The following is a 24,513-nucleotide window of genomic DNA, read 5'->3' as shown; positions in this document are numbered from 1 at the left end:
CCATTGTCTTTTAAGGAAAGAGTTGAAATAACGGATATCCATAACGTTCCATGATTAGCTAGCGATACATTAAACACAATGTGTTAAATATATTCCACATTGTTTTCTTCTTGAATTCCTTTGATTGTATGGTTGTAGTACTCAAGTTGTCTGTGGAGCACACCTCTCGAGCCACATTGTTATTTGATGAAAGAAGAGGAGAAGAGGTTTGAGAATTCATGTTATCTTGTTGAATCACACCAGACGAGAGAAGGGTGGTAGAGGATGGTATGGATGTTTCATGGTGGTGGTGAGAAGTGGTTATTGTTGTTGATACGACTCCATGAACTGAATTCATAGTAATACCAACACCATCACCACCACTGTTAGAACCAAATTCCTCTTCTTTCCATTCTTGAAGAATTTTACGAGCTTGCTTACTTTGACTTTTCAATCGTTCAAAAACATCGGTCATGTTATGCAAACAGTGCAATTGAATGTGATCGAATAAATTTGGTGGAATGTTGGTGGGAGTTGTTGTTGTAGGTGATGATGACGAGGATAGTGTGGTTGCTGTGTGTGGAATCAACATGGTTGAAGAGACTGAAGGTACCATAGTGTTCTGAAGGGTTGATGCATCTACGATGGATCTCATAATTTCATCATGAATTTGTGAAATTTTTGGAACATTCAATTCCAAAGGTGAATTTGGTTTCAAATAAGTTTTCAAAATGTGAAGTGAAATACTTTTTCGATGTTTCAAAGATGATTTGAATCTTTCAATGTCCTTGTAACACAACACACTCTCAGGACAATAGGATCTCTTTGCAAAATCAAGTAATAATTCAAAAGTTTTTCTATTGTCTAAAAATCTTTCCAAATCGGTACGAATGGCATTCTTTCGAGAATGACTAGTCATGGTACCATGAAAAGAAGTGTGTGGTTCAAGAGTTGTGTGTGCACCTGTTCCATTCTTTGAATCTAATTTCATTTGATAAATAACTGGCATTAATATACACAATACCACTTCACTGAATGAATAACTCATGAGAACAAATCCATAAGGAATGAAAAAATCAGTAATCTTTGTAAATACTGGAACAAAACCACAAATGGCAAATAAGATAATTGCAGAAAATTGAATAGCCACTAAAATTAAGGATTCACGTTTGATAAACCATGTGTCTTTTTGAATTCTAAAACATATTATTAATAATATAATAGATATAATAATATAAAATAGAGATTCACAAGCTACAAGAATGATGATTTGATTGGTCAAGACACATCCTCGATCATAAATGAATAAACCACCATCTTAGTTCAATATTTTCGTATAACCAAAGGTCATACATGATTGGTCAATACACGTAGTTATTGAAACCAATGAATATACACAGTAGTAGAATAATCAAAGATCATGCATGATTGGTCAATATACAATGTGATCCTAACAACAATGATAAAGACATTTGACTTACTTGAACCCATCATAAATCTTCCACTGTTGTTGTTGTTACTGCTATTCATGCCACCACCACCTCCTTGCAGACTCTGATACATTCCTTCCTCAATAGCTCCAAAAAAAATGTACAGTAAAATATGAAACAAAAAACAAACAAAATACACACAAATAATGAATCGATTCGAAACAAATAATGTGTAAAGTTTGTGTTTCTGTTGTTGAGAAGATGAAAATTCAACATTGTTCCACCACATAGTCGTAACTTCAGATTTCAAGGTCGTGTCATTTTCGAGAGTTTTCACACAAGTTCCTTCATTATTATGATTACTACTACTGTGATGATTACTACTACTGAGATGATTACTACTACTACTGTTATTAACACCATGATTACAATGATTAGTAGTACTACGAGGAGAAGTCTCTTTCAATTCCATCACTACGTCGTTCTGAATCGGAACAGATGATGATGAATTCTTGTTGTTCATAACGTTCATATTGAATGATGAAGGTTGTTGTTTTTGGATTGAAACATGTTTTTCGTGATGAATCATGCAAGTTTTCAATGCATTCAATCGATTCATAAAAATCAATCTCCATAATCTCAATATGGATGGAAGTAATATGGCTGGAGGCAAGACAAAATAACTAATGATATATAATCCACATGGATAGACTCTTCGTCCAATGATGAACCTCAGACAAATGAGAATGATGAAAGCAGAGTCTGCAATCAATGTCATGATGATATTCACAATTCCTCTCGATTTCAAATGTCCTCCATTTCTCTTATAGAAAAGACCTAAACTACAAAGAATTAGAACCATCACATAACAAGTCATAAATGTCATGCTGAAAGAAAAAACAAGCCATGTGTCGGGACAAATGGAATTGACAACATTGGGACCATCCCGAGAGAAGTTTCCCAATTGAAAAAGAATTGGATTGCATCCACCGTAAATGTCTGTTTGATTGATGTTCGTACTGTTTGGAGAGGAGGATGATGAATGATTATCTACTGTGGTTGTAGTTGTTGCTGTCAGTGTCCAACGTGATGATGAAATGTCTTGAAGCATTTTGTTTATTCACGCACGTTCGTACAAATCATGACGCTTGCAGAAATGAAATAAAAAACAACGAAGAGAGAGGAGAAGCGACAAGATTCGAGTTCTCATTTCGCAGTTGACTTCAAAGAGAGACAAAAAATGACCGCAAATCTACCACTGTGTCTTGGTTTGACTTGTGTATAGAGACAGATGATCAAAGCTTTTTGTCTCCATGCATGGAACTTCCTTACTTTTTCTTTGAGGCTCCACTGCTCTTTTCAGAAATTTTCTTAATGAGGTTCTTTTTACAATAGTGACAAATTTCAGAGAGACCTTGTTCATGTGAGCAAAATCCACAAATCATCTTTTTGGCCATTTGTTCTGTCATGGCTGCCTCACATTCTTGCTCATGACAAATATCGCATGGAAATGCTCTTCCACAACAATCAAACCTGAACCATCTCTTTGAATTTTTATAATGCTCACAAACACCAAATCGTGGCAATGGTGCACCTGGATGAATACCTTTCAACGCCTTATGCTTCTTTTTCTTTACCATTGAACCTGACTTGGAATCGTCGTCATATTTTTGTCCAGCATTATGTGTGATCATTGCAAGATATTCTCCAACAGTCTTCTTTTGAATTTGAATGAATTGGATGGATATCAATTGATGGCAATGTGTACAGTAAATTTCATTGGGACTCTTAATTTTCAAACTTTTCATTTGATCGCTATGACTGCAATTAAAACACAACACTCCCAAAATATTACCTTTTGGAATGATATCAAAAAATCCACAATTTGAAGTTTCCAAATAGACAAAAGGACATCCTGCTTGAATTTCATTTCCTTTCTTGCTCTCTAATGATAGGCTAGACTCTGTCATACCAAATGGCTTCATACATACTGTTAATGTTTTAGCACATTTTGGGCATGGTTTTTCAATACTTTGTCCAGCCTTTAATTCCCTAAATTCGCAATCGTTTTGGCACCGATCGCATTTTGCAATAAAACTCAATTGTTTCATTTCAAAAATAGAAGTGTTTTTAAGCTCACAACCAGCAGGTAATAACAGCAGAGTATCGGAGCTATTTGATTCTAATAATTCAGGTGGAGGATTATCTAACGAATAAAAATCTAATTCTGGTATTTCATCATCTTGATCATCCTCTTCTGCGTTGCTTTCTTTTGGATATTTGCTAAAATCTATTTGATATCTTCGTTCCGATATTCCATGCATGCCTTCTGCCAAATAACTTGTAAAGTATTCCATATTTCCACTCAAAATAATGGTAGTAATGTTAGCATTTTCCCAAATCATAAATTTTGTTATTATTTCACTGTTATTAGCAATAATAATTTTTGTTAATTGCTTTTGACATGCTTGAATCATGTTTTGAATCATCACCAATGCTAATTTTGGTGATTTTTCGGTTGGTGTATAATTTTCAATTCTAATCAGTTTGCAAGACTCAAAGTCAGCTTTAGCAGGATACTTTTCCGTTATTTCAAATATGAATATTAAGCCATCAATGGATGGATCTATTTTAATATCAGTTTCGGGAATGTGTAAAAGAGAGAATTGTAAAGGCCATTTTCCCTTCTCACTCAATACTTTGAATTTGTATTTCGATCGGAGTTGTAATAATTCATCTTTGGCGAGCGATGAATGTGCACTTGAAGAGGAAGGTTGAGAGGATGATGATGACATTCACAATTTTTTTTTGAAATTTTAGTAAGAAAAAATTTTAACTGAACTGAATCTAATTCCTTGTTGGTGGTTTCAGTTGGTTTCAGTTTGTGTTTAGAATCAGTTTGTTTCAGTTTGTTTCTGTTACTTCACATACAATCGATATAAAAACAAACATCATTCATAGGTACCATTCACTCACAATGCAGCTGCAATCTTTTGTGTAGAATCTTTCTGTTTTTTCTTTTCATAATCCACACTCTCCAATTCTTCACCATGATACACATACTTGACATTTTGAACATCCACAGGTGCAACATATTTATCAAAACCATCTCGATAGTCATGAATTGGTTTCTCTCCATTTCTAGTAATATAATTAGGATATCTAAATGGTGGACAACACAAATACTTTTGAATGAAATTGGTTCCAGTGGTCATCCAATGAATCATTAAGAATATGAGATACAATAAAAAGGCAGAAAAGAAACATATATGATAGGGTGTAATGATACTCAATACGGGTTGATTGGTTGTTGATGGATCATAATTCAAACTTATTGTGAAATAAATTCTTGTAATGGACATTAAAATATATCTCATGAGCATTCCAAAAGATAAAAAATTGATGGCAGTTGGAGAGAGTAAATCTACTTCTTTTCCTTCAGCTCGATACACTTTGAGAACATTGAACTTGTCAATGAAATAACACAATACAAGTCCAATGGTGATCATCATGAGAGAAAGTGGAAAGAGACCACTAAATAAAAGACCAATGAACATGTTTTTGAGTTGATATGAGTAACGATCTGTTGTTGTTGTAGTAGTTGTAGGTTTTGTAGTTGTAGTTGTTTTTGTAGGTTGTTGTAGGTTTTGTGTAGGTTGTTGCAGTTGTCGGTTATTGGTTGTAGTTGTTGGTGGTGTGTATACACGCATTGAGGATCACGATTATGGTTGTTGGTGGAACATGATTGTTGTACGAACAGTCCATTATAACAAGATCAACTTACATTCATAGGAATATCTTGGAGGTTCAACAGCTTTCATCAAATCACTGAAAATCATACAAGTATACACATTTTCATGCACACACACACATATATATGAAAAAATATATAAAAAATTTGAAAGAAACATAATCCTCTCAACATCATCATCACAACACTTACCTTTGAGTCACTGAAGTTGCCACCTTGTACTTTCTCAAGAAATGATGATACACCACGAGTAAGGCATCTTTGATGACATTGGAAGCAATACTTGTACAAGTGACAAAGAAGATGGAACTGTAAAATGCAGAGGACTATGTTGAGTGATTATATTGAATATATATATATTCATACATGATGATATAATATTTGAACATTTGTAAACAAATGAATCCAATGAAATACATCCATGAATTCACAGTAATGAACATCAACACACACTTACCTCCACAATGATAGGAATATAAGTACTTCCTAAATAAATTGCTCCTTTTGGTATAATCACACTATTATCAGTAATTTCAGAATAATAAGTTCCTGGAGTAGGTGATTGTAAATACACAAATAAATAGGCAATGGTTGTGAAGAAGGAACCAAAGGTTACTTTCATCATTAAGCTTTGTTTAGCATTTAAAATAAATCTGTGTTTTTCAAAATTGGAGAATACTGTTCGACACGAGGAGGTGCATGGATTGAGAGTTGGTTCTATTATGATCATTCTCGTAAGTACTTACAGTATAGAGTATAAGTCAATACTTGAACCAAAATAAAAACCAAAACAGACATTCCAATACTCGCAAATATTTGCCAATTTTGAAACGATGGGTTCTTAATCCATTCAGTAATACTTTACAATTTCAACAAGAGTATAGAGTTCAGCAAAAAATATTCACAGTCCATGCAACACGTGGTTTCAAAAAGAGTATCGAGTTCAGCAAAAAATGGTCATATAAATTTGAGATTGGATTTGTCCACTACTACTAAACACCACATCACTCTCACTTACCTTGTATCTGCAAATTTATCTTTTTTCACAACTTCTAAAACCACAGCCACAGCAACCACTGCTGCAGAGAATAGAATTGTAAAAATAGAGGATACAGATCTTCGACTGTATTTAGAAATTACTGAATACTCCCTAAAAGAGTGGTGCAAAGAGGGATCAAGACATGACACACGCATATATGAATACATGTATGTCATGACACACGCATATATGAATACACACCAATGTGTAAGTAAATTTCAAAACGTATGGAAACTTACAAATTTTCTATCGTGTTGTCCATTTCAATGGGTATTGAAAAAAATTCATTAAAATTATATCATGAACATGTTATTGAAAATGAGAATCCATTCATATCATGAACATGTCATTAGAAATAAAATCCATCATACAACATCCACATACCCCAAATGATATCATGTGGTTCATGAGCTGGTTCTACTCGGATTCTATGTCTCTTCTTTGAATAAGTTCCTTTTTTAGAACAGAGTTTCTGAATTTGTGGTTTGTTGAATGTATGAAGACATTGAAATCTTGCCTTTTCATTGACAAAGGCTAAATGTATTTCAATTCAGGATTCAATAATTTTCAACAATGATTCAATAATTTTCAACAATGACACACACTCACTAGTACTTACTTATAAAAGCATCACCTGTACATCGATAGGCTTTCTTTCTCATGGATTTTGCAATATCTTTTCTGGTCCAATTTAACAATTGTGTGAAATAATATCTCTTAATTCTTTCAATTAAACTTGAAAAACATTCTCCTCTCTGAATGATAATATCACACTTTTCAATATCCTTAATTAATTCTTCCTTTCTCTTTAAGGATTTACTTAAATTACCACTATCAAGAGCAAGAGCAATGTTATCAATTGGTCCAAATTTTGAAAAGTGTTTATAGAGTCTCTTTTTACCATGAACAGCTTCAGTCGATGGTAAATCACGAACATGAACACTGAATGTAATCGTTCAAGAAAATCATGATGGATTTCATATTCATATATGAATGAACATTTTAAATATGAAATGTTCATCATTTCACACACACAAGCATCATCAACCATATTTGCAAACACATTCACAATGTGAACATGATTCATTTCACACACACAATCATTTCACACACACATTAGATTAGTCACGCACACACAATCATTTCACACACACACAATCATGATTCATTTCACACACACACTTACGAATAATCTGCTACTGAAATGGTTCTCTTTGCTACCTTATCATTCATTCTCTTTGAAAACCAATATAAAAATCTCAAATAGACAATTGAGAATATACTAATTGCAATTTCAATAGCACCAAATGCAATATTCACACCACCACTTGAACCTAGACTGAAATTGGCCATACTTGCTTGAAAGAAAAAGGATGGATTGGATTTCTATAGAAAAAATAAACGAATATATTTATCAAAGACATGTCAAGAAGAATGGTGATTCATTCGAGTGAGTGAGGTAATTATTATTATCATTAAATCAATATATTCAAACAATATATGCCACACACATCATGATGAGGATACTCCACTCTCCACACTCCAACTCCACACAATAAACACTTACCTGATAATAAAAATACAAATAAGGAGCATGTAATGCAGACAAGACCACAAAGAAAATAACGACCATCAAACTAAAATATAAATACAACATGGTAGATCGACCTAATTGAACGAATCGAGTAAATGGAGTACAAAAGAAGGAATATTTTTGAGTGGTTTTAGGTTTGGTCTACATGGAGTCGAATATGGAGTCGCAATGATATGGTTGATTATGAAATAATATTATTAAAGAACACGTCGACACCGATGGTTTCAAACATGTTTCATGTGGATGATTGATTCAAAAACAATTCGTAATATTTAAATTCTCATACACAATGATTTGAAATTCATTCATACTCACATAGTACATTCGAGAGGCATGTTGTCTCGCTGCTGTCAAGTTCAAACCATTCCCTGTGGTGGTGGTGGTGGTCATTTTTTTTTTTATGAGGAATAACCACAACGGCAGATGACAAGTGAATCCAAACAAATACGATGCGCTCTTTGGATGGACATGAAATTCGTTGGTGGTAGGGAACTCAGGTTTTGAATCCTATTCCTTCCTGTTTCTAATTACAAGGTCCAAGGAAGAACATGTTTTCTAGCTGTTCATTCACTCAAAAACAATAAAACTACAGCTGTTCTAAATTGTTGTGACCAAAGGCTGCGCACATTTCATGCTCTGATTTGACTTCACCTTCAATCTACGTAGATCAGTTATTGCATTAAAAATAAAAACAATTTAAAAAAAATTGCTTTAACAACACACCTCCTTCTCCTCACTCCATACATCATCCCCAAGAATTCTAAATCTCTAATCTCAACTTTGATAAATCATTACACAACATAATAATACAAACAAATGGCGGAACGTAAAGTTATCAACAAGTATTATCCACCGACTTTTGATCCTAAACTCATTCCGAGGAGGAAAATTGCAACCACCAATCAAGTCAAAATCCGAATGATGTTACCCATGACCATTCAATGTACTGTATGTGGAGAGTTTATGTATCAAGGAAAGAAATTTAACTCTCGAAAAGAGACAGTTCACGGTGAAGATTATTTAGGTTTGAGAGTTTTTAGATTTTATATTCGATGTACAAGATGTGCGAGCGAAGTGACTTTTAAAACAGACCCAAAAAATAGTGATTACGTTGCTGAACATAATTGTGTTCGATCGTATCCATCTCATGCTCGTGTTCATGAAGATATCAATGCTCAACTTTACGATCATGGTGAGGATGCCATGAAAAAATTGGAAAACAAAACTCTAGATTCGAAACAAGAAATTGAAGATTTGGATATTTTGGATTCTATTAAAACTATCAAACAACTACATAACAAGATATCTGCGGATTCTTTACTTGAAAAATTACAAATTGAACAATTGGAGGAAGAGGAAGCAAGAGCGACCACTGAACATGAATTTAATGAGGACGAATTGAGAGAAATTCAAGAATTTTCTAGAAGTCATAAGCGAGTACAGCTTGAGGATGAAGATGACTTGGAAGATGGCGTTCCATCGTCTAAACAAAACAATGAAATCAGTAAGGCAGCACCAGAAGCAAGCTCATCATCGACTGAACCCTCTTCGACGAAAAAAGTGACGATAGTACCAACGGCTCTCCAGTGCGCTCTCGTCAGAAGAAAAAATAGATGCAAACCTCAAAAAGAGAGATAGCTCATTCTTACAAGATTTAGGTGAAGCACAACAGATACAAAAGAAAAAGAAGAAAAAAACAAAGAAAGAAGATTCGAAATCTGCACTGGGCGCTCTTTCATTGTATTAAATTTTGCTTTTTCAGTTGTCCATTTTCATTTCAATTCGAACCACTTCATAATATGTGCCTTATTTGTGAGGTAACGACATGAGCATCATAACGAAGGCTTAATCATTATTTGAACCGTTTTGAAAATAGATTGGTGAATAATAATAATAATTTAATGAAAAACTTGAGAAAAAAGATTTAGAAAATTCCACTTCCTTCCTTAATATCCCTTTCTGTGACGACAGTACCAATTTGCTTCTTTTCAGCATCAAAAATAGTAAGTGGGAAATTGGCCTTGTAATATGGAGTATTATTCTTTCCAACCTTCAACACGTCCAAAATGTTCTTCAATGGTCCTTTTTTGAGAACTTTTTCAGGTTTAAAGGCAGCGCCCTTTGGATAAACTTGTGCGCCAAGAGGAGCATCTGCAGATGGTGTAACAAGAGAGACTAGTCCATCCTCTTGTTTAGATGCTAAAAGCATTCCTTCACTTTCGACATCTTTGAGCTTGGCCACAACTAAATTGCAAGCAACCACAACTTTCTTTCCAATCAAACTTTGTGGATCTGGATAAGCTTCTCTCAAACCACCAACAATATTTCTCTTGATATTATCAGCAATCTTTACAGTGAATACATAGAGCTTGTCTGCCTTTGGATGCTCTGCAACAGTTTCAATTTGGCCAACTCTCAAATCTAATTGGAAAATTTCTTCTTCACCTCCACCAAAGCGTTTCTTCCATTCTTTCACCTCAGAGTCTTCAATCTTTTTGAACAAACCAGTGGGTTCACCAATAGCATGTCCAGCAGGAACTCGATTCAAATCCAATTCATCCAAAATTGAATTGCTAAAAGTATAGTTCAATTGTTCATTCAATTTTCTGCAAAAACCAGGAATAAATGGTTCCAAGAGAGCAGAAAGTGTAGCAACAATTTGAACACCTAAATTAATCACAGTTGCACATCGAGCAGTATTGCTCTTTGCTAACTCCCATGGTTTTTGATCTTGAAGATATTGATTACCAATCTTACTGATGAGCATGGTGGTTTGTAAACCTTCCTTCAATCTCACATTTTCTAAACTTTCAATATACTCCTTAATTTTAGTATTGATTGAAGAAATGACTTGTTTGTCTTCCTCAGTATACTCAGCTTCCTTTGCTGGAACGGTATTGTTGAAGGAATTTTGAACAAACTTCAACACACGATTGGTAAAGTTACCAAGGTTAGCAAGTAGCTCATTATTGTTCTTGGTTTGTAATTCAGCCCATTCAAAACGAGTATCGGATTGTTCTGGTCTCATAGCAATAAGGTAATATCTCCAAACTTCAGATGGAATTCCAGTATCTTTGGCTTGATCTCCAAACACTCCAGTTCCATTGGTCTTTGAGAACTTTAAGTGTTCATAATTCAAATATTCAGTACTAGAGAGTACATCAACCAACTTCCAATTCTCACCTGTGCCTAACAAACTAGATGGGAAAATCACAGAGTGGAAAGGAACATTGTCTTTACCCATGAATTGATAGTACTTGACATTGGAAGGATCTTTCCACCACTTTTCCCAAACTGATTCATCTCCTAATGAGTTAAAGTAAGCAGCAGTAATGGAAATGTAACCAATAGGTGCATCAAACCAAACATAAAAGACCTTATCTTTGAATTTTTCGAGTGGAACAGGAGTTCCCCATTTCAAATCTCTGGTGATACATCTTTCTTCAAGACCTTTTTCAAACCAAGATTCAGTAATAGTACGAGCAACGGTTGTCCACAATGAAGTATCCTTGTTGTTTTCGAACCATTCTTTTGTCTTGGATTGCAAATCTTGTAATTTGATGAAAATATGATCAGTTTCTTTGAGAACAGGTTCAGAATTGCTAATGACTGAACGTGGATTGATCAATTCAGTTGGATTCAATAATTTTCCACACTTATCGCATTGATCTCCACGAGCATCTTCATAACCACAACTTGGACAAGTTCCTTTAACAAATCGATCAGCCAAGAACTTGCCACTCTGTTCATCGTACAATTGTTGAATTGTCTTTTCACTCAAATAACCATTATGATAAAGCTTCAAGAAAATATCTTGAGCAATTTTGGTTTGTTGCTCTGTACTAGTTCTTCCAAAGTAATCAAAGTCAATATCGAACCACTCATAGACTTCCTTATGGAGTTTGTAGTACTTGGTACAAATTTCTTGTGGAGTTAATCCTTCTTGATAGGCTTTTGTTTCAGTAGCAGTACCATATTCATCGGTACCACAAATATAAATTGTATTGTATCCACGTTGTTTACAATATCTAGAGAATACATCGGCACTGAGAACAGCACCAACAATATTACCCAAGTGAGGATAATTATTTACATAGGGTAAAGCGCTTGTAATCATGATGTTTCTCTTTCCCGGTTCAGGGATTGGAATTTTTGTTTCGGATGATGATAACATTTTCGACGATGTGGCTGAGAACAATTTTTTGAAAGGATGAGCGTAAATATGAAAAGGCTTGAGTATTTTTTTTTTCAAAATTTCAATAACGGATCATGCTTTGTGTTTCTATTTATCGACATGATAACGATCTAAGATTATCCATGCAGAGAGTATTCTTGATGTACATTCTGCACGCTCTTTCAATAACTGCCTTACAAGTCCATACAAGACTAAATATTTTTGTATTTTTAGAAATCCATTCCAAAATGCTTTTCCCTTGGATCAACCAAGAATTTGCACATTCACAAGTTTAAGGTTTGATTTCATAACCACTCAATGGCTACTCTCCACCATGATGAAATTTACAACAATTATTATTTATTTTGCTGTTGCAACATCATGATATTTCCATAACGACACTTGACACTTGCTTGTTGTGACCATTCTTCTAATTGATCATCGAATGGATATTCCAATTCTGAGACCTGACTCAATTCAATCGAAACAGGTCCAATAGGTGTCTTTGAAATGATTGCCTTCACTAATTGATAATTATTTCTACTTGTAAAGAGAGAAATTTCAGTTTCAAATTCACGTCCAAATAATTCTCGTGTTTTGATGTACCACTCTTCACAATGAACTGAATTCACAACAGTAAATCCTTTGAATATGATTTGATAGATGGGATGATTGGTCACTTGTTGTAATTTCAATTCAAGTGGAATTTGAGTAAGGTGAAGTTGACTTGATAAAAATAAACATTTGGAATCAACCAACAAGTAAACACTTAAAAATTTTGTAAAATAATTTGGAATGACTACTAATTCATAGGTTCGATTGGAATAGCCTGAATTTTGTGCTTTTGCATAGACTTTTCTTTTTAAATAATCAAATAATAAAAATCCAGAAAATTCATGAATTTTTCCAGTATTAGCATCTTGATTTTCAATTCGAATCTTTGAATAGAATCTAGATTTCACTGTTGGTTGAACCGTAAATGTTAAATCTTGTTTGATTTCATTGGAATGACATGTTCTCTGTTCAAGTGTGAGTAATGGATTTAAATGAGATTGCGCAACTCCAAGTGTTCCCCAAGCAAGTAATTGTTTTGAAAGTTTGTGTGAAATGGAGAAGGCTCTTCCTGCAAAATGTTTCAGAGAATAGATTTGAGAAAATGTATATTGTTGATAGTCTTGTCGTCGTTCGTCATCATTTCGAGTATAATCCATTTCAATGAGAGAAATTCCCAAATTAGAAATATCTCCACCTTCATGAATAGACATGACCAAATGTTCTTCTTCTATCTAACTGATTCCAACCACTGATCGAGTTCATTAAATGACACATTTTCAAATAAATGGTCATTTTCTTTGATTCGTCTTCTTCTGTAATAATTACTGTTCCATTCACTGGTTGAGACATTCGATTGGTTCCTCTCAAATGAGCCACTAATTTATATTTCATTTTTGAAAAATCAATCGAACTCGTTATTATGGATTTGATCGAGTTGGATAAATTTTCACCAACACTGTTGATACTATTACTACTACCAGCACTACTGTTGATACTACTATTACTACTACTACTACTACTACTACTACTAGTACTACTCATTCTTGTCAAGGATGGCATGACTGCAATCACACATTGTCCAATTCTCCTTGTACCATTATTTTCAAAATGATGTACAATCATGGATCTTCCAATCACATTCTCTAATGAGAGTAATGAACTTGCATGAGAATAGTGTTGAAAATTTAAAATATTATTCACTTTCAATGAATCTTGAATAGAGAGAGGTGAAATGGTAGCACCAATATCTTGTTGTTGATCCAATAAATGTCCACCAACACTCATACCATCATTTTCTAATACATTTCCAAATTCATGAATGTGAAATGGAAGAGATCGTTTAGAAAATTCTAACGTGTTAAAACCAATGATACTTCCATTAATATAGAGAAGAATATTTTCTGTGTCATCATTACCACTCTTTGTACGAGTCAGTCATGATTGGAGAATTATCTCGTGAGGAGGATGGAGGTAATGAAAAATATAAAGTTCCATGAAGAGAAGGTAAATGACGAGTGCCACGTAATCGACAAATAGCCATTGCATTTTGGGAATAACGATCTTGATTGGATGATGGAGTATTTAAAGAGTTTGTTATTTGTGGTATTGGTTGTGTAGATGGTGGTGTAGATGATGGTGATGATAATGAATGAACACATGGATGAGATGAGAATGTTATGAGAGTGACAAGTGCTACCACGACTACGATTGCAAGTGTCAATGAATGATGATTCAAATGATTCCGTAATGAAAATGACAATGAACGAAAGCAATGAGGTTGTTGTTGTTGGCTCATGATCAATGAAATTGGTCGAGTGATTGTAAAAAAGATGATGATCGTGATGGAGTTGGATCGGAGTTGAAATAATTATTATTGGAAATAATCAATGAATGTGGACGAATATCACAGTAGAGCGATGCAATCAATTTTTTTGTATTTCTCACAACGTTCTCGCAACAACAACAAACCTCACACAGACGTAACCTCTCAACACGTTCTCTCATGGTTGTTGTTGCTGCTGCTGCTGTTGTTGTAGCTCATCATGATATCTCAATAATATTCATCACATCGAACACCTACACCTGCTACTTGATTGGACATGAAATATTCAAAACCTTCCTTTTCCAAATCAGATTTCAATAATGATTCCATTTCATTCTCAGGTTGATTAGGCAACAAGATAAATCCACAACCACCACCACCTGCACCAGTCAATTTTGCATGTAAACCATATTTAGATGCAATTTCACATATTTTATCCAATTTGGGATGTCCTGTTCCAATCTCATTCAAAAGTACATGATTTCGATCAATGAATTTCTCCATTTTATCTCTCAACTCTTTCGAGAAAGAACATGAAGCATCTTGTTGATAATTCTTTTTCAATAATTCAAGATAATCTTGAGAAATTTGTTGAATTTCATTCAATCTTGTTTCAATATAATCAAAATTTTCTTCTCTTCTTTCTCTCACTCCTGCAACAATTAACTTGGTATTTCTTTCAACACGAGTATTCACAATTAAAATACGCATATTAGGTAACATTTGAGGTGATAAATGTTCTTGAACGGTTCCTTTTGAAAAACTCAAAATTCCTCCAAAAGTAGCAACCGAGTTATCAATACCTGATGGAGTGCCATGAATTAATTGTTCAACGAAATAGGCCCATTTGTTAATGAGTTCTAATTCAGTAGTATTTTGATCATTCTCACATTTCTTTTCATATTGAATCGATTCAAAGGATATTTCTTTAAATAAAATTAAAAATGCTGAAACCAAACACACAGAAAATGATGCAGAAGAGCCTAAACCGGCGCCAATCGGAAGATTAGTCGTTGATAAATCAATTCGAATATTAGAATGTAGATTCTGAAAAGATGATGTATGTTGTAATAACAACAAGTACACATAGAGAACAGATACAAGGGATATAATCTTATTGTACTCCATAGCAGCAACACTTGTCGTGATGGAATTATTTTGAATCCATTGTTTGGTGAATTCTACTAATTTTTCAACCATTCCACGATCAGGCTTGTCATGTGGTAATAATGTAGTTGATGTTGGTGGTTGCATCAATCGATGAACTTGGTCAAGAGGAATCACAAGCTCTTCTTGAAATCCAATCGAAGGAGCATTGAAAATAATTTTTGGTGTGTGATGATTGTTGGTGGATGAAAGTGGTGGATCCAATAATTCCAATGTAACACTTGTTCGAAGATCACTCAAGGATGTTGCAATAGCGTTCTTTCCATACACAACAGCATGCTCTCCGAAGAGGATTAATTTACCAGGAGCTGAACACACAATTTTGGTGCGTACACGTGAAGAGTCCAAGGATGAAGAAGAAGGACTTGTGTTGCTCATTTTTTGAGAGATGATTTCTATCCCTGTATTTTTTGAGTGGTTCTTATCAACACAGAGGTTGTTTATGGACTTGTTCACTTTTACTATTCTTCTTAAACCTCAGGTGAAATAGTAAAAGTGTGTTGTTGAACAGATTTCACCAGATTTGATGGTTAACGTGAATATTCATGTTACCCAGTTGCCACTGATAACCATCCAAAATTGATCCTCAAATGATTCCACTTGGACTTGGTAAATATTGAGTCTCAATTTTAGAAAAAAGAATCACCCAAAATTGAATGTTCTGAAAAGAACGGAAGTGTTTTGTAACGAAAACAATAAGGTTGACTAAAAGTATGGCTAAAAAATGTCAACAAATCCACAACCAAAACAGCTCTCTAAAGAGCAAACTAATACCACTACTGCAGCTTCCCAACAGTCTGGCACCACAACAACACCCTCCCTTCCCTCCCATTATATACTTAGAATTCAACAACACTTTGTGTTGTATTAATTGGCTTTTGCCTTATGTATCATTGATTTGCTCAATGATTTCCTTTGACACTTTTGTGTCTTCGATTGGCTTTGGCCAATATTGATGGGTTTTTTCCCACGATCTTTTTTAAATTTTATCCGTCGTTGATTCGCTCAACGATGTTTTCGTCGCATTAATGCGATGTTTTTCAAGGAACATGGTTTATATCAATTTCTTATTTAACAAATTTTTATTGAGCTAACCTTTTTTTATGATCACTTGTGGTGAAGTAGACTTGAATATTCTTGATTTGTTTCAAAATTAACATTTTGTTGATGATTTGATTGATGTTTACTAACAAATTTATTTATATGATCTATATTCGTCCCAGAGCTATTATCCATCAATGGTTTTCTCAGAGCAATTGAGTTTCATCACATTCTAGTATCCATTCTCGGACACTGTACACAATGTGTTGACATCATCCAAAAGACATTCTGAGAGAGCAACTAACCATGTATTACTATTTGTTGAAGTTACACGCAAATCAAACACCTACCTGCACGCACTCCATTCACCAAAGTAAATCCATTCAAGCTTCCGTACTTCAACAACAACACAAAAAATGTCTCAAAAGCTCCTTCGTTCTTCTGCCTCCCTTCTCTTAAAATCAAAGAATACAACTATTCGATCTTCTCCAGCCTCTACTCTCTTCTCTCAATTTATAAATAATCAACAACAAGTGAGAACTAAATACAGCGAAAAAGTGATTGATCATCACAAGAATCCAAGAAACACCGGATCATTGGATGCTAAAGATGAGAATGTAGGAAGTGCATTAGTTGGTGCGTAAGTACTCCGATAATGAAATGGTAGAATTATTTAAAATAATCACGACTATAACCCATGAATAATCCATGATGAAATGATTTCAAATTGCATTCATGAATGGATTGGAAATAACTTTTTAAATCATGGATGAATTATTTCTTCGTCAAAAAAACGTTGATGAAACATCATTCTATTTAACATTTGGAATTTTTAAATCCACAACACACACACAAAACACTCGACGCAGACCCTCATGCGGAGATGTCTTAAAATTCCAAATTCTAGTGGACGATAATGGTCGAGTCATTGATGCCAAATTCAAAGCCTTTGGTTGTGGTAGTGCTATTGCATCTTCAAGTTATGCCACTGAACTCGTCAAGGGTAAAACGATTGAAGATTGTATGATGATTACAAACAATGATATTGCCAGCCATTTGAGTTTACCACCAGTCAAGAAACATTGTAGTTTATTAGCAGAAGAGGCGATTAGAAAGGCCACTGAAGATTACATGAAAAAGAAACAAGCAAAGAAAGAACAGAATACCTCAGAAGCAACATCTTCCAATAACTCTTCATAAAATTTGTATTTATTAGGTACAACACGTTGTTGTTGTTGGTTGAGAGATTTTGTCTTTTCCTTGTTTACAATTAACATTCTCTGGCGTACCAATCCCCTCACAACTCGGGGTTTTCATGGATTATGGTGAATAAAGTTGTTGAATGAAACGAAAAAAAAATGACCATTCTCTCCTCTTCTTCATTGACAGCAACAACAACACCCTCTTCAAAGAAAAAGACACAACAGGGTTCGAGGTTATTAAAGGAAAAGGCAACACCTTCAAGTGTTGTTCGAACAAGTAACAACTCCTCTTCTCAAAATAAGAGCGCCACTACTCCGAACCATTCTCATTCCATTCATTATCAAATCGGAGGATCTTTCAATTCACGTCCTCTCTTATTAGATGATGAAAACATCTTTTGTGTTCCACTCTCTCAAAATATTGCAGTCTATTCTAATAGTACTGGTAAACACATTCACACCATTACATTCCATAAAAAGAAAGTAACACAAATTATTAGAGATGATAACAATGAATGTTCATTATTTAGTGTCTCTGAAGATGGATATTTGTGTCATTGGAATATCATGATTGAAAAGAATCAATCTCAATTACTCAAACAAGTGAATATTGGAAAACCAATTTATGGAATTCAACAAGACAAGACAAATTCTCAAATTTTATATTTGTGTGTATTGGATCATTTCTATAGTTTCATCAAGTTGAATCTTGAAACTTGTTCAGAACATGATCGTACTATGATTCAAACTAGTGGTATGACCAATACTACTACCACAATGAATGGTACGACAACTAATAGTACGACAATGAATGGTACTACCACAACCCATACTACTACGACAATGAATGGTACGACAACCAATACTACTACGACTACAACCAATACATCATATCTCTTACAAATGTATCAATTCACACAAATGAACATTTCAAAGACTCATTTATTTGCTATTGGTGGTGTTGATCTCTATATTTATAATTTAAAGAAACAAGAATTAGAAACAACACAAACCAATGAAGGTATTCCTTTAACAGCAATGGCATTTTGTGAAGAATTGGAAATTCTTGCAACTGCTGATGCACGTGGTGTCATTTCATTATGGTTTTCAGATGGAACAAGATCTTCTCATCATTGGCATCCATCCATTGTTACTTGTTTACAATTTAGTGAAGAAGGTGATTATTTATATTCAAGTGGTATTGAAGGAGTGGTTGTGTGTTGGAGATTACCTTCACAAAAGAAGGATAAATTTTTAGTAACAGATACAGCCATTCAACAATTTACATTGAGGTATGTGTGGTTTCAATCATTGTTCTTGATATCATTCTAATTGAAATGTTGAACTGATGATTCATGTATAACAACAACAACAATAATTTACGTGGACTTGTTGTTGTTGAACATGTACAATACTTTTCTTTGACTTGTTGAAATGATATCATTGTTGTTTTCGAAATGATCCATTAACATGTTGTTATTTTCGAAATGATATCATTGTTGTTTTCGAAATGATCCATTTCTCATCCGCTCCGTTCATGATACAAGCTCCTCACAAGATGTCATTCTCGTATTAGGCAAAGATAATATTATTCGAAAATATGAATTTGCTAGATTTGCTCTCCTCTATCGTGTCTTTGGTATGAACACTAATTTAGATCAAAAACAAGTGGATCAAATTCAAGTTACTTTAGAACCTCATTCTTCTAATATTCTTGTGAGTGGTACTGATTCTCTTCAATGGTATAATATTAATGATGGAAGTGTGAAACATTATGAATGTGTTCAATTTAGAGATGTGAAATATGATCCCTCTCGTTTTCAAGAAACTCTTCCTGTGAGAACAGTCATTGAACACATTGCATACAGTTCTGATGCTCAATTTATGGCACATGTTGAGAGTTTTGGATCTTGGAAACAAAATTTAAAATTCTGGAAATGTTCAAAGAAATCAAACATCAATCCAATGCACATGATTCATGATTCATCATTGACTAGTACTAATACTGCTAATACTACTACTAATACTAGTACTACTGTTAATACTAGTACTGATACTCATACTAGCACGAGTATTACTACTACTACTACTACTACCAATACTACTACTCATTCCAGTGTGGACCATCGTTCAAAACCTCAATTAGTGACTGTGATTGATTCACCTCATCAAGAACGAATTACTCATTTACAATTTGTTCCATGTGGTGGTCATGAAACATTGGATCATCGACACACTTGTTTAACCTCTTCACTCGATGGTAAAATTAGAATTTGGAAATTATCCATGAACACTCAATTATTTTCTTGTAGTGCTATTATTGAATACAAGAATTTGAGTGCAACATCTTTTGATATTTCCAGTGATGGTACATTATTAATAGCATGTTTTGGATGTGAAATTACTCTTTGGGATTTACAAACATTAGAATTAATTGAATCCTTTTCGTATCCTTATCATTTGACAGATTGTAAATTTGTAACTGATGATTCCATTGCTGTGATATCGGATCGATACATTTCACTCTTCTCTATTGCATTTGAATCCAAGAATGTTTGGAGTATTGATGCTGGACATGTGGAAGGACTTGTTTCCAATGGATGTGGCAAATTTGCAGTGATTGTGAATGGTAGTGATATTTGTCAATTTGATGTTTTGTTATCGAAAATGAGTAATAGTACAATTACTACTACTGATAGAGATACTCATCGTAGTAGTAGTAGTAGTGGTAATACTACTAATAATCATAATAATATGGAGGATGATACCAGCCCTATGGCTGTTACTTCTGGAATGAAGTGTACACTTCCTCCCTTAGAGATGCATCTTGAAACGGATCATTTTGTGAATGCCTTATTCTACAAAAAGTCCACCACCACCACCACCACTCATTCTCCTCACGAATTGTACTTTTTGAATAAGCAATTTGAAGTGTATCGTGTGATGGATACTACTACTACTACGAATTTTGGTCATGCAATTGATTCAACAACAACAACAACTACTAGTACCAACACTGCCAACACGAATACCACTGCTATTACGACCAAGTCGACTCGAATGGACCCGCAACAAGAGGACACAAATTCCTCTGTCTATGAAAAGAAATGGTCATCCAAAGAGACTCATAATAATATTGCCCTCTCATTAATGGACCTTCAAAAAGTAATAACTAGTCCATTCTCAACCGAGAAGGGTAATAAGGCATGGAAGGAAATTTTCAATGCTCCTTCTCATTCACTCATTTCCATGAGTAGTTGTTACTCGACATTTATGAATAGTTTTGTGTTGAGAGCCATGGCAAACCACAATGAAAAACAGAATGACCTTCACACTCAACTCTCGGAGAATGATCAAAATCGTTCGGCCCACTATGCGACCAGTGTCAGCCATGACAGTGATTCAAGGCTCACCTCACCAACCACAACAACAACAACAACAACACTCATATCACACTCAACACGACCATCATCCAAGAATGTCTCGAGCCATCATGATTCACACTCCTCCTTATTACAGGATCATGTTGAGCTTCCTAGTGCTGATTTAATTCGTTTTCTCAAATCCTATCATGCTCACAACAACAAGCAATAAATGTTTGAGCTATCATTTGTTGCTCTAAATTTATTGATCGACATTATTACCATTGAAAACCCTTTGGTTTATGAGATCCACAGGCACTGAGAAGTCTCTTTTCCAATTCATCAACGTTTTTAATATCCTCTACACTTGTAATCTCCATGGTTACATGAATATTCAATCCACTCTTTACGGAATTGGTGATGGCATTTCGCAACGAATTCAAATCTCTTCTCAACAAAGGCTTGACATTCTCTCCAACAAATGGTAATTGTACATAGTATGTTCTTTGAGTCTCAACGGATTCATCTTTATCAATAGATTTTACAGCAAAGATACCAAGCATGACTTTTGAAGAATCGAGATGAGCCTTTACATCATCCAATCCACTATATAATTATTTGTGAGAGTGAGTGGGGTGAGAGTGGAAGTAGGTGAGAGTAAGTGGGTGGAAGTAAGTGAGAGTGGGAGAGTAAGTGGGTGGGAGTAGATGAGAGTAAGTGGGAGTCGGTGCATCAGAGAAAACAATGATGATGGATCCACAAAAGAAGGTTTGATGAAAATACAGCGAGAAAATATCCAATTGAAGTTGAACCAGTGCCTGAGGTTACATGACTAATTCTTCAATATTCACACTTACTTTACACCCTCATGTGTGATTAGGGCCACTTTATTCTTGTGGTCCCACTCAAACACAACAGATTTGGTATCATCCTTATGAGAGAACAATTTTTTAAGGGATTCCTCAATGTTGGACATTTTTTTTGTGAAAATAACACATCCGTTTGTTATTGAGGGTCCATGCATTCGAATGACACACGTCTTCTTCCACACTTACGATTGAATGTGATGTTCAAACTAGAGATTTGACAGCACTTTCGGAGATCTCTCACATCAATGCCTTTTCATCTCGATATGCCTTCCCGCCAAGAACATTTACTGGTTTTTAAAATCTCGCCTAAATTACAACTCAAAAAAAACGATCACGATTTATTGGGAGTCATCACCATGGGTAATACGTGTGCCGTAAACCAGAACAACAATCTAGCTGAAGAGGACGACTTTGCCGAGAATGGTAGATTCAACTCGTATCTCGCCACGCTTCCAAAGTTGTTTACTGAAACAACAATCCAAGGAGAGAAATATTTGTGTACAGCATATGTTACTTCAAATTTTAAATCCGTCATCTTTGCTGTGGCTGACATCAAGAAAAACTTCTTTATGAAGCAGGTTTCTCGAAAGAAATTAGCTGAAATTGTAAGTTGAAGTACTCAATCTCCCGTTGATGACATTCGTGATGCAGAGAGACAGATTAGACGTGAACAATACAATCGGATGGATGAACTTCTTTACTGCTCTCAAATACTCCTTCATCAACAGAAAAGTATCACTTAAAATTCAAGAAGATGAATGCCTATTTAATATTGATTTGAATTTTGCTGTCATTGGAAGAACAAGCCTCTCATTGCCATTAAAGAGAGATAACGAGGCTTTACAACATTTATCGCTCTACTTTGTGAATCCACTTTATGACTTTTATAGCGTTAGAACAGAGTCAGCTCCGGTTGAAAAATTGGAGCAGTTGGAGAAACAAATTAAACTCTATAAGGACAAGATTGCAGAAGTTGAGAGAGAAATTAAGGAGAAGTATCCTGATTCTGCAACCCCTGAAGAAGATGATGACGTTTTGGATGAACTGGTGGATGAAGAGGCGCCACCCAAATCAGAGCCAATGAAACAACAAGAAAAACAGTCACCCGCCAAAGAAGAGACAACCCCTCCACCAGAACAAACAATAACTACGGTGGAAAAAGAAGAGTATGTCAATTTTGAGCAAGAAAAGGTCATTCGATTCATCTCGGACATTATGAAGAAACTTTCAGACAATAACTCGATTACAATGAAAGAAAAGCAGAGTTTTGAACGCATTATTTCAATTCTGTCTCATGCTCGTACACTTTAACAAGGAACTCCTCAATGAAATGGACATGGACGTACTTGAATGGGCAAAGATAAAGTTTGCAATCAACGAAAGACCAATTGTTTTACGAGGAGAAGACAAACCTATTGAATTTATGAATGTAGAAGATGCAAAAAGACATTTAGAGAGTTCACAAAAGCTATTGACTGAACCTAGGGAACAAATACTCGCTATTTTTGACAAGCTAGATTCATGGAGCTTTGATGCTGTTGAGTTATATAATGCTACAGGAGGAAATCCATTGTTTGCCACTTGCTTTACTCTGTTTTTGAAGTACGATTTTATTCGCAAATTTAACATTCAAGAAGATTTACTTATTAACTTTTTGAGAGAACTTGAGGCAGGCTATCATCCAAATCCTTATCACAACAATGCCCACGCATCAGACGTGTTGCAAGCGACACACTTTATTATCAAAGAAGGAGGGTTATGCGAACGATTAACTGACGAGGATTGTTTCGCTGCATTGTTGTCTGCAACCATTCACGACTATGATCATCCTGGATTGAATAATGCGTTCCAAGTCAACACTAGAAGTTATTTGGCCACTCTGTACAATGATCGAGCTGTCTTGGAGAACCACCACTGCGCTCAATCTTTTGAATTAATGAGACAAGAAAAATTCAACATCCTCAGTGGTTTATCAACAGAACAACGAAAGGATATTCGAGAAACAGTTGTTGAAATGTTATTGGCCACAGACATGGGTCAGCACGCCAAGATTGTTGGTAAATTCAAGGGAAGATTGGAAGCTAAAGCAGATTTTAAAGCAAAGGACGATATTAGACTGGCTTTACAGATTGCAATTAAGATGGCTGATGTTAGTAATCCTGCACGGCCAATTGGTATTGCTCTGAAATGGACTGAAAGAATTACTGATGAATTTTTCGCACAAGGAGATTTAGAACGAAATTCTGGTTTGGCTATTTCCCCCATGATGGACAGAGCTACCCAACATGTTGGAAAGGGCCAAATTGCATTCATCAATTATTTAGTCACACCAATGTACGAAGCTTTCTTTACCATTGCTCCTAAAATGGCATTCTGTAAAAAGTACATTGACAATAACAAGTCGTACTGGGAATGTCATGCAGTTGGAGACAAGAATGACTTTGGTAAATTATGGTGGGATCCTCCAGCAGCAGAAGAAAAGAAAGAATAATTTTAGCAATAAAAATTTATGTAAATAATCAAGTAAT

At 34.8% G+C, this 24,513-nt stretch overlaps 13 protein-coding genes across 13 annotated transcripts; 5 read left to right on the top strand and 8 right to left on the bottom strand.

The window, feature by feature from the left end:
- Window positions 1–58: 58 nt before the first annotated feature.
- Window positions 59–2,520, bottom strand: C9374_006186 (uncharacterized protein; the record flags this gene model as incomplete). The annotated part of the gene is made up of 2 exons (XM_044696018.1): window positions 59–1,296; window positions 1,461–2,520. The coding sequence occupies 2 exons, from the start codon at window positions 2,518–2,520 to the stop codon at window positions 59–61; spliced, it is 2,298 nt and encodes a 765-aa protein (XP_044547481.1).
- Window positions 2,521–2,737: 217 nt separating this feature from the next.
- C9374_006185 (uncharacterized protein) lies at window positions 2,738–4,204 on the bottom strand (the record flags this gene model as incomplete). The annotated part of the gene is made up of 1 exon (XM_044696017.1): window positions 2,738–4,204. One exon carries the CDS (start codon window positions 4,202–4,204, stop codon window positions 2,738–2,740), a length of 1,467 nt encoding a protein of 488 aa, XP_044547480.1.
- A 177-nt stretch (window positions 4,205–4,381) lies between these two features.
- C9374_006184 (uncharacterized protein) lies at window positions 4,382–8,183 on the bottom strand (the record flags this gene model as incomplete). Its single annotated transcript, XM_044696016.1, has 12 exons — window positions 4,382–4,992; window positions 5,194–5,237; window positions 5,353–5,486; window positions 5,618–5,838; window positions 5,907–6,019; window positions 6,179–6,310; window positions 6,439–6,445; window positions 6,584–6,733; window positions 6,819–7,141; window positions 7,386–7,585; window positions 7,767–7,934; window positions 8,109–8,183. The coding sequence occupies 12 exons, from the start codon at window positions 8,181–8,183 to the stop codon at window positions 4,382–4,384; spliced, it is 2,178 nt and encodes a 725-aa protein (XP_044547479.1).
- Window positions 8,184–8,609: 426 nt separating this feature from the next.
- Window positions 8,610–9,431, top strand: C9374_006183 (uncharacterized protein; the record flags this gene model as incomplete). The annotated part of the gene is made up of 1 exon (XM_044696015.1): window positions 8,610–9,431. The coding sequence occupies one exon, from the start codon at window positions 8,610–8,612 to the stop codon at window positions 9,429–9,431; it is 822 nt and encodes a 273-aa protein (XP_044547478.1).
- A 286-nt stretch (window positions 9,432–9,717) lies between these two features.
- Window positions 9,718–11,967, bottom strand: C9374_006182 (uncharacterized protein; the record flags this gene model as incomplete). The annotated part of the gene is made up of 1 exon (XM_044696014.1): window positions 9,718–11,967. One exon carries the CDS (start codon window positions 11,965–11,967, stop codon window positions 9,718–9,720), a length of 2,250 nt encoding a protein of 749 aa, XP_044547477.1.
- Window positions 11,968–12,323: 356 nt separating this feature from the next.
- C9374_006181 (uncharacterized protein) lies at window positions 12,324–13,178 on the bottom strand (the record flags this gene model as incomplete). Its single annotated transcript, XM_044696013.1, has 1 exon — window positions 12,324–13,178. One exon carries the CDS (start codon window positions 13,176–13,178, stop codon window positions 12,324–12,326), a length of 855 nt encoding a protein of 284 aa, XP_044547476.1.
- Window positions 13,179–13,218: 40 nt separating this feature from the next.
- On the bottom strand, window positions 13,219–14,317 carry C9374_006180 (uncharacterized protein; the record flags this gene model as incomplete). The annotated part of the gene is made up of 2 exons (XM_044696012.1): window positions 13,219–13,894; window positions 13,938–14,317. The coding sequence occupies 2 exons, from the start codon at window positions 14,315–14,317 to the stop codon at window positions 13,219–13,221; spliced, it is 1,056 nt and encodes a 351-aa protein (XP_044547475.1).
- Window positions 14,318–14,572: 255 nt separating this feature from the next.
- On the bottom strand, window positions 14,573–15,889 carry C9374_006179 (uncharacterized protein; the record flags this gene model as incomplete). Its single annotated transcript, XM_044696010.1, has 1 exon — window positions 14,573–15,889. The coding sequence occupies one exon, from the start codon at window positions 15,887–15,889 to the stop codon at window positions 14,573–14,575; it is 1,317 nt and encodes a 438-aa protein (XP_044547474.1).
- Window positions 15,890–16,968: 1,079 nt separating this feature from the next.
- C9374_006178 (uncharacterized protein) lies at window positions 16,969–17,752 on the top strand (the record flags this gene model as incomplete). Its single annotated transcript, XM_044696009.1, has 2 exons — window positions 16,969–17,192; window positions 17,422–17,752. The coding sequence occupies 2 exons, from the start codon at window positions 16,969–16,971 to the stop codon at window positions 17,750–17,752; spliced, it is 555 nt and encodes a 184-aa protein (XP_044547473.1).
- A 158-nt stretch (window positions 17,753–17,910) lies between these two features.
- Window positions 17,911–21,348, top strand: C9374_006177 (uncharacterized protein; the record flags this gene model as incomplete). Its single annotated transcript, XM_044696008.1, has 2 exons — window positions 17,911–19,046; window positions 19,302–21,348. The coding sequence occupies 2 exons, from the start codon at window positions 17,911–17,913 to the stop codon at window positions 21,346–21,348; spliced, it is 3,183 nt and encodes a 1,060-aa protein (XP_044547472.1).
- Window positions 21,349–21,394: 46 nt separating this feature from the next.
- Window positions 21,395–22,092, bottom strand: C9374_006176 (uncharacterized protein; the record flags this gene model as incomplete). Its single annotated transcript, XM_044696007.1, has 2 exons — window positions 21,395–21,722; window positions 21,974–22,092. The coding sequence occupies 2 exons, from the start codon at window positions 22,090–22,092 to the stop codon at window positions 21,395–21,397; spliced, it is 447 nt and encodes a 148-aa protein (XP_044547471.1).
- A 156-nt stretch (window positions 22,093–22,248) lies between these two features.
- On the top strand, window positions 22,249–23,296 carry C9374_006175 (uncharacterized protein; the record flags this gene model as incomplete). Its single annotated transcript, XM_044696006.1, has 2 exons — window positions 22,249–22,590; window positions 22,637–23,296. 2 exons carry the CDS (start codon window positions 22,249–22,251, stop codon window positions 23,294–23,296), a joined length of 1,002 nt encoding a protein of 333 aa, XP_044547470.1.
- Window positions 23,297–23,315: 19 nt separating this feature from the next.
- Window positions 23,316–24,476, top strand: C9374_006174 (uncharacterized protein; the record flags this gene model as incomplete). The annotated part of the gene is made up of 1 exon (XM_044696005.1): window positions 23,316–24,476. One exon carries the CDS (start codon window positions 23,316–23,318, stop codon window positions 24,474–24,476), a length of 1,161 nt encoding a protein of 386 aa, XP_044547469.1.
- Window positions 24,477–24,513: the final 37 nt, after the last annotated feature.

The sequence above is a fragment of the Naegleria lovaniensis genome (genome assembly GCF_003324165.1).
Source record: "Naegleria lovaniensis strain ATCC 30569 chromosome Unknown tig026, whole genome shotgun sequence".
NCBI lineage: Eukaryota > Heterolobosea > Eutetramitea > Acrasida > Naegleriidae > Naegleria > Naegleria lovaniensis.
The sequence above is the reverse complement of the archived record's forward strand: the minus strand, read 5'-3'. Positions and strand labels throughout refer to the sequence as shown.